The 7,772-nt window shown below is 58.8% G+C and overlaps 1 protein-coding gene across 2 annotated transcripts in view; it reads right to left on the reverse strand.

The window, feature by feature from the left end:
* Positions 1 to 4,374, reverse strand: part of KCNIP3 (potassium voltage-gated channel interacting protein 3) — a 58,994-nt gene extending 54,620 nt beyond the window's left edge. Inside the window, exon 1 of one of the 2 annotated variants that reach the window (XM_039872571.1) lies at positions 4,242 to 4,374. In XM_039872571.1, the coding sequence (XP_039728505.1) occupies positions 4,242 to 4,344 (103 nt within the window). In that variant the 5' untranslated portion in view covers positions 4,345 to 4,374. The remainder of the gene's footprint in view (positions 1 to 4,241) is intronic. The other variant, XM_039872572.1, reaches the window with a different exon arrangement.
* Between the last annotated feature and the right edge of the window lie 3,398 nt (positions 4,375 to 7,772).

Consider the following 7,772-nt stretch of genomic DNA (forward strand, 5'->3'; position numbering starts at 1 on the left):
AGTGGGGCTGCCTGGCCCTGTCCACAGTTGCTGTACTGCAGGCTGGCTCAGTAGGCGCCCACTTGTCACCTACTCTATTTCCATCACTTGAGACAGATGGCAGGAAGCGGCGGTGGGCGTTGTATCGTGAGGCCCCAGGATTTGGGATGGGGAAGCTTCTGGGCTTCTTAATTCTCCGTCTACCCCTGGGCTGTGACAGATGTGGGCCTGGCAGCTTGCCTAGTGAGGGGGCGGGGTTTGTCACAAGTCCCTGTAGACACTCACGTGTGCATGTGTGTGAGCACACACACACACACACACACACACACACCACTGGGCCCCACCCCTCTCAGGGCACTGGAGCAGGCGCAGGGAGAAATAGGTTGTCCCTGCCTCTGATGGCTGCCACCTTGGCCAGGCCCCCTGCCACCACCCCTTTTTGTCCAGGTTGCAAGGGCGTCTCACTGACCCAGGGGCCCATGTCGTGGCCCCTCCAGCTTCCCCCCAGCCATGAGAGAGCAGCAGCCCTGACAGTTCCCTCATCACTCAGCTCCCACCTTGTATAGGCCGTGCCGTGTGGGCGAGGTAGGGCCACGTTTGTCTAAGTGGTCGATGGTTTTCCCGGGAAAATGGGGAGACCTGGCACAGAGTTGCTGCAAAACCTGCCCGAAGGCACATGGCCAGCACGTGAAGGGGCTGGGACTGATGCTGGGTCACCTGTGCAGAGTCAGATTAACAGCCCCCAACGTGTAGCTGCATTACCTCCCAGGCAGTCTTCCTTTCTGGGCCAGAGCCCCAAATGGTGGGGGCGGGGTGCTGTGACAGGCCCATCGTGTGTGGGGGGGCAGCGGAGTCCTGGCGCTTGGTGGTGGCCCCACTGGTCAGCACAGGCCCCGACCTCAGGTGGGGCTGAGCAGAGGCTATGAGTGCACCTGAGGCCCAGGGAGGGGAGGGCCCTGCCCAAGATCACAGAGTCAACGGCACAGAGTAAGGGCCAGAACTGGCTCTGCGGGGTCACTGCCCAGAGTGCCCATCCTGAGAAGGATCTTAAAATGTGGCCAGGATGGGCTGGGCATGGGCCTGGCATGCGAAGCAGTAAGGGGACTTGGGTTTGCCTCTTGCCTGCCCTGGAGGGGCCTATGAGCAGGAGGTGGGGGCGGCGGGGGCAGTGAGCAGGGCTGGAGAGGAGGCCAGCAAGGACCAGCAGCTGCTGTCACAGTCATGGACCAACCTCTAGCCTGATGAGGAGTGGGAGGGAGAACTGGGCAGAGACCCAAGGCAGCAGATCCAGGGAGGCTGGGAGGTGAGCAGGCCCCCTGACAACAGTCCTACCTTCGTTCCACTCAGCCCGACCCCCGCTCTGGCACCTGCAGGGCCCCTGGGTCCTCTCCCTGCCACATGGCTGCTCTGTGGTTCTAGGACATGGGCTGATCAATAGCTGACAGATGCACCTGTTGAGGGGAACATCAGCCAGCTGCGGATAGGGAGCTGGCAGGGGGAGGGACTGGGGAGGACTGGGGGTATCCAGCCAGTGACTTACTTCTCAAGGCCCCTCCTTCCTGCTCTCAGTCTCCTTCCTGCCCTGGGTCTGAACCAGCGAAGGAAGACCTGCCAAGTTCTCACGCCTCTTCTGTCTTTGCCTTGGAAACCAAGGCTGCCCTCGCAGAGGCCGTGTCCAGGGCTCTGCAGCTGCGTCTGGGCCTCTGGGGACATCTCGGGGTGGGGTGGGAAGAGTACGTGGCCCCAAGCCATACCATACCGAGTCTACTCTTGGAGAGGGCTCCATAAGGGAAAGGATCCTGAATCCAAAACCCCGAGGTCCATTCCTTTGCAGCTCTGGACCCACAGCCCAGAAAGGGGCAGTGGAGCTCTAGGTGGCACAGCTGGTCCAGGAGACGTGGCAGGGGTGGGGTCTGCCTGTGTTCACTTGCTAAAGGGTTCAGAGCGTGAGGGCCACAAGCACATGGAGTCAGCCCCCAGCTGGGATGGGGTCCCTTCTCGGCCTCCCAGTCCCAGGCCTGCCCTCTCCCCTGTAAGACAGAGCAGGGTACAAACCCCAGAGACGACACTGTGTAGCTTGCAATCCAGGGTAGGCCATGGGTTCCTTGTCTGTGAATTGGTTACAATGCCAAGAGCTGCTATGAGGCCATATGAGGGTCCAGGGAGATGATGCAGGTAGAGGGCCAGCCCTGACCTTCTCCCAGATGCCACCTGGAAAAGTTAGGTCTTACTTCACCCCTGTCTCAAGCCGGGCAGATTGCTGTCTTTGAAAATGGTGGAGCAAACAGGGCCCACCTCCTTCAAGTTCTCCACAGGGAGGCAGCCAGCTGGGCAGGTAGAGGTTCCCGGCACATGTGCTGGACCATGAAGATGACACCTCCTAGAGCCCAGGATGGCAGGGATGCCCTCTCAACAGATCCTGCGGTTCTGTTTGCTCCACTCATGGAGTTCTACCTGGGTGCTGTGCTGGGCGGGCCGCTCTCTCCTCGGAGCCTCAGTGTCTGCAGAGGGCGGTGGCCATACCTGCCCTCTTGGGCTGCAGTTGGGACCAACAAATGACTGGGGGTGCATGCAGGAGGCCGAAAACTAGACACCCAGGGTACATTATTAGAGGCAACTGCTGACTGTGACAGTGACGGGCAGCTGAGGGCAGATCAGTTGGCCAACTCCTAGCCTAAGCCCTGTCTTGCAGACCCTGCTGCCACTAGTGAGGAAGGTGGGTTTTCCACAACCAGTCCCCCTGGTGACGGCCTTCCCGAGGACCACCGTCCCTGCCTGGCCCAGCACCAGAAGGTGAGGAGCCTGCTCAGTCTCTGGCCGGACCAGCCACGGGAAGACCACAGGCAGGTGGGCCCAGCAAGGTCCACTTGGGCTGGGAGCTGGCTGTAGGGGAGGGCGGATGGCAGTGAGGGGGTCACATGGGCCAAGGGACGGGCAGCTGTACCTGGAGGACTCTACCCACTCACTGCCCCTCCCCGATCTGGGTGGAGCTGCCAGGCTCACCGTGAGCTCCAGGCAGTTTGGGCCAGCAGAGGAAAGGCAAAAGTAGGGGGACTATCCCCTGGCTGGGAAAACTTGAAGTGACAGGAGAGAAATCACTTTTTCAATGTGCCTCATTGCTATGCTCGAAGAGTTTCACATCATCATTGTTACTTCTCCGGGCCCCCATGGGAGATGGGCCAGACAGGGCAGAGGTGCCTGGGCTCTGGACAGTGTGTCCTGTCCCCATGGGTGAAAGAAACACAGGACTCCATCTCTCAGGGACGGGGAGTGGGAGGACTGAGAGATGCCAGCCCGGCCTCCATCCTTTCTTACTCACAAGGCCCTGATTGTATTTGGGTCTCTTTGCCCTTCCTTCTTTCTCTTTCCTGCTGCCCACATGTGCTAGCTGGAGCTCCTGTAGCCACGATGGACCCTAAGGTAACTTCGAGAATGGGAGCCAGGGGGACAGATGGAGCAAGTCCCTACTGCCTCCTCCCATCCCCCGCTTTGCGCCGGCCCGCCACTGCCTCCCTCTGGATTTTTTGAGAGAGAAGAGCAACCAGCCTCCTTCACATCACTGTTACCAGGGGCGGTTGGCTGCCAGAATAACCTCCGCGCTTCTTCCTTCCAAAGCGAGACTATCCCAGACGTGGGAGGGGTCAGTGAGCCTCAGGACACACAGTCTGAGTGGCGACTGGATTCCGGGGTCAGCTTATTTTCCTCTCACTTGTCCTCCTTCATTTAATTGTTCTTAATCCTTCTTGGAACCCCCGCCCCCCCACCATTTCCGGAACTCTCTCCCAGGCATTTTCTTTGATTCTCTCTCTCCAACCTCCTAACAGCTCCCAAGACTGGGAACTATTAGCGCTGGTCCTTGTTAGGGGTCTCAGGGCCCTTTAGGAAGTGGCATTCATCCGTTTCTTGAAGAATTAAAAAGTGCATCCGTTGACCGGCCCTCGAGCATGACTCCCTCTCAGCTATCAGCTTCCCCCGCAAGGGCTCTGGGGCCCAGGCTCAGGGGCACCCAACCAGCAGGACCAGACGCTGGCTGACCCACACTCCTCTGTCCATCTTCGATCCACAAACACCTAAAGCCTCTCTCACCCAAGGGGGCCCCAGGAGTCTAGCCAGGACACCCCAACACTTACTTTCCCCAAAGCAACTCTACAGGGGGCAGCAAGGGACAGACTCAAAGACAACGGCATAATGAGGCTCCCTGGTCCAGGGCAATCGGCAGAAGCCCCTGCCCCCACCCCGTGTGCCCCCAGCCCTGCGCCTACCTTGGCCCGCTGCATCCTGGGCACAGAAGGAAACTGTGACCGGCCTCACCTCCTTGCAGCCCAGGAGGTTCGGACTGCCAGGCAGGGCTGGCCACCACCTCATGTTTGCTTGGACTGGCGGCTCTTCGCCCGCCCCCTGCCCACCCCTCCCCGCCTGCCTGTGTACCCGCTCCACCCCTTCTGCTTGCCTCCTCCCTCTCCCTCCTCCCTCTCACCACTTCCCTCCCAGGCGGTTAGCTCTCTGTGTCAATCACCCCCAATCCTGCCCTCTCAGCCTGTTGAAGTCCCGCCCCCATTTGGCTCTCTGGGTCTCCCCTCTGCCCTGTCACGGGGTGTCTCCCTGTGCCACCCCCCTCCATCTCTTTCTCTAATACATATACTGTCTGCTGCCCCCTTGCTTATGGGGAGGGGTAGAGTGCGGTGGGGGCGGCCCAGAGAGCCCAGGCTTGAGGAGAGCTCTGCTGTGAGTTCTTGCCCCAGGAGGCAAGAGGGCAGGAGGGGGCAGCCTTCTTCTCCCTGCTCCCCACTCCAGCCCTGCAGAGCTATACTATACTGCAGACCTAGGGCTACGCATCCCCGTCAAGACCCAGTGCCCCTCAGCGGCCCCTGGCATCCACAGCATTCTCCCTGTGGCAACATTATTCTGTGGTGCCTGTTTTACAATGGCCTCACAGATGAGGTCTCACTATGTAGAGATGGTGACAGCCACCAGGGCCATGTCATGTGGGTCACACATAGGGGTCCTTCCACTTCTTTCATCTATCCCCCTTAACTACCTCCTTTTTACCCCGTGTGGAGCCTTGTGGTGTGGGAGTCCTCCCTGCTAGCCTGTCTTTCCAGGGCCTGTCAGCTGTCCCTCCCTGGGTACCAGGTTGGGACCCCATTTGGGGGGCGGAGGGACCTCCCTAGAACTCTGAGGTTGGAGGAAAGGGGTCAGGGCCCCAGGGCATCCTTAGGAGGTGGGCAGACTCCTGGGTATTAGCTTAGCCCCCAAAGAAACTATCCTGGATCCACATACCCCAAACCTCCGCCAAGTTCTCTTTTGCTGTATCGAGTGCCAGCCTGCACTTGTGGTCCCCATGGAAACAGAGCCCTGTGACACCTTCCCCAACAGCAGGCACAAGGCGCTGGCACGCCCCTTTTTTTTTCAGCCAGTTTGCTCCAACTCTTGGATGGGCAGGGAAGAGAGTGGCCTGGAGCTGTTGCCCCCTTGGGTGTGAGGGGTGCGTCCAGAGAGGAGGTGGCCTAGGTGTCCGCCAGCCAGACTTCCAGGACAGGCGGGGCCCTCGGAAGAGGTGTAGGAAGCCCCTCCTGCAGCTATCATTGGAGGCTGAGTGTCTGGGAAGCCCAGGGGCCTTCCACCCAGAGGCATGTGGCTCTGAGCAAGCTCCCACTGAGTCCTCATGGTGGACCTGGGAGGAAAACGTCTCATCTCACCCAACGATGATGAAAGTGAGATCCAAGAAAGTTAAAGGACTTGCCCAGAGTCAGAAGCTAGAAAGTGACAAAGCCGGTTTCTTTCATTCCAAAGTGAGCAAGGGGCCAAAATCTCGCCCCACCTCCTAGGTGCTACACGCCAGCTTGGAAACTTACTATTAGGCCACCAGGACCAGGATGGCCTGGTCTCACCTCTGGCCTGGGTCAACGGGGTAGGACCAAAAAGCTCACCTTCAGACCAACACTGCCCTTTGCAGTCACCTGCCTGCTACTTGGCACATCCACTGAACTTCTGAGACTCAGAAATACTTTCTTCTTTGAGTTAAGGAGCCTCAAGCCATGACAGGACAGGCCCAGGACATCTGCCTACCCCACCAGGTCCCCATCCCTTTGGCCTTGGAATCTGCCATTGCAGCTGCCACCAAAGGGTGCCCTGGGCAGGCGGGGATGTGGGGTGGTGGGCATGTGGAACCAGTGGGCTCTCTCCCCACATTGGCAGTTTCCACAGACTATCTGGCAATATCAGAGCCAAAAACGGTTACGGATGGAAGACCGCAGATGACCCGCCTGGTCGGCATGAACACTTCAGCCTATCGGTCTTAGCTGTGGTTTTCTCACATCGATGAGGGAGTTTAGAGGGGGAAGGAAGGGTTGTTCAAGCCTGGAAGAAGGTTGAGTTTCCTTCCGCTTCATTTCCTTCGTGAGGAAGTAGCAGTGAACCATCTCAGCTGGCTGGGGCCCTTACTCTCCTTCCATCCTGGTGACAGCGCTCACAGCACCCCACCCGCAGGTCTTGAGGTCTCTGGGCCTTCCTCCACTGCTGCTCACAGTCTTCTCAATCCAGGCCCAAGGTCAAACCCTCCTCCTTGGGTGCCCCAAAAACCGATCCATGGAACCCCAAGTCTGTATCCTTCTCCTGGGCCCTGGCTCTACCTGTCTCTGGCCAAGGTAATGGGGGCGGGAGAAAGACAGAGACAGACAGAGATAGGGAGAGAGGGAGAGAGGTGCTCAGTAGCTTTGGGGTTTTGGCCCTTGCCCACCAAGGGCCATTAGCCGTGAACAAGGCCCCTCTGGGTGGAGGTGGGTCTCACCTGGCATATGGACCTCAAGAAATTCCTGTTGCCCCAAATCAGCCCTCTCTTGGACGCCTCAGCCCTTGGGTGTCACCATGAGCCAGTGACAGCTATGGAACTGGAAAGCCACCTGATGCAGCCTTATCTGTGCCTCCCATTGGCCCTCAAAATCTTTCCTGCTGCCGGCTTGCCTGCCCTCCCACAGCTGGACGGAAACCCAGCGGGCCTTCTGCTTGGGACGGGGACCCCAAAGTTCTTTATTATCTCACATCATATGGCAGTCTTGGCCCAGGTCCAGGCCTCTTGCTGTGCAGCCAGGTACCCAGCCAGCTCAGGCTGCTGTAGGAGCCTGTCCTGGAAGCCTGAAGTCAAAGAGGACACCCGTCCCTCCCCTTGGGCTTAGCTCGCCTCCTGAAAATCTCCTCCTCCAGCCTCCACACCTGACTCCTGGGTCCCCTCAGTGTGGTGGAGGTTCAGGCGTCTAAATTCTGCGTTCCTTGTGGCAGAGGTCAGGGCTAGGTGAGGTCGCCTCCTCCCCGACTCCCACCTTCTTCCCACCTGGTGCTATGGTGCTCAGGCTGTGTCTGTAAGATGGGTGAATGCTAACCTCTCCGGCAGGGGCATGCCCAGGCAGTGCGAGGAGGGACTGGGGGCCACAGGCAAGGGCTTCATCCCAGCAGCATGTGGCACATGGACCATGCTGGCCACCGGCCTCGGGGCTCAGCCCCTGGCACTTGGGACAGGGCACTGGGAGCTAAGCACAGTGGGGAAGGACACTGGGATGGCGGAGGGCACTGTCCATGACCACCTGGGGCAGCCTCAGGCTGATCCCAGGGAATTCAGGTATTGCTTGAAATGCCCCTATTATCAGCTAGTTCTTATGGGGACATGTACTCAGCCCACAATCGGCCTCGATGCCTTATTTTTCTCAACCATAAACAGGTAAATTATGATGCCAGCCTCTTAGTTAATTCACATGAAATGCTTAACACTTTCTGGTTTATACTCACAGCTCTGTGAG

Source organism: Pteropus medius, unplaced genomic scaffold (assembly GCF_902729225.1).
Source record: "Pteropus medius unplaced genomic scaffold, Ma_sr-lr_union100, whole genome shotgun sequence".
NCBI classification, from domain to species: Eukaryota; Metazoa; Chordata; class Mammalia; order Chiroptera; family Pteropodidae; genus Pteropus; species Pteropus medius.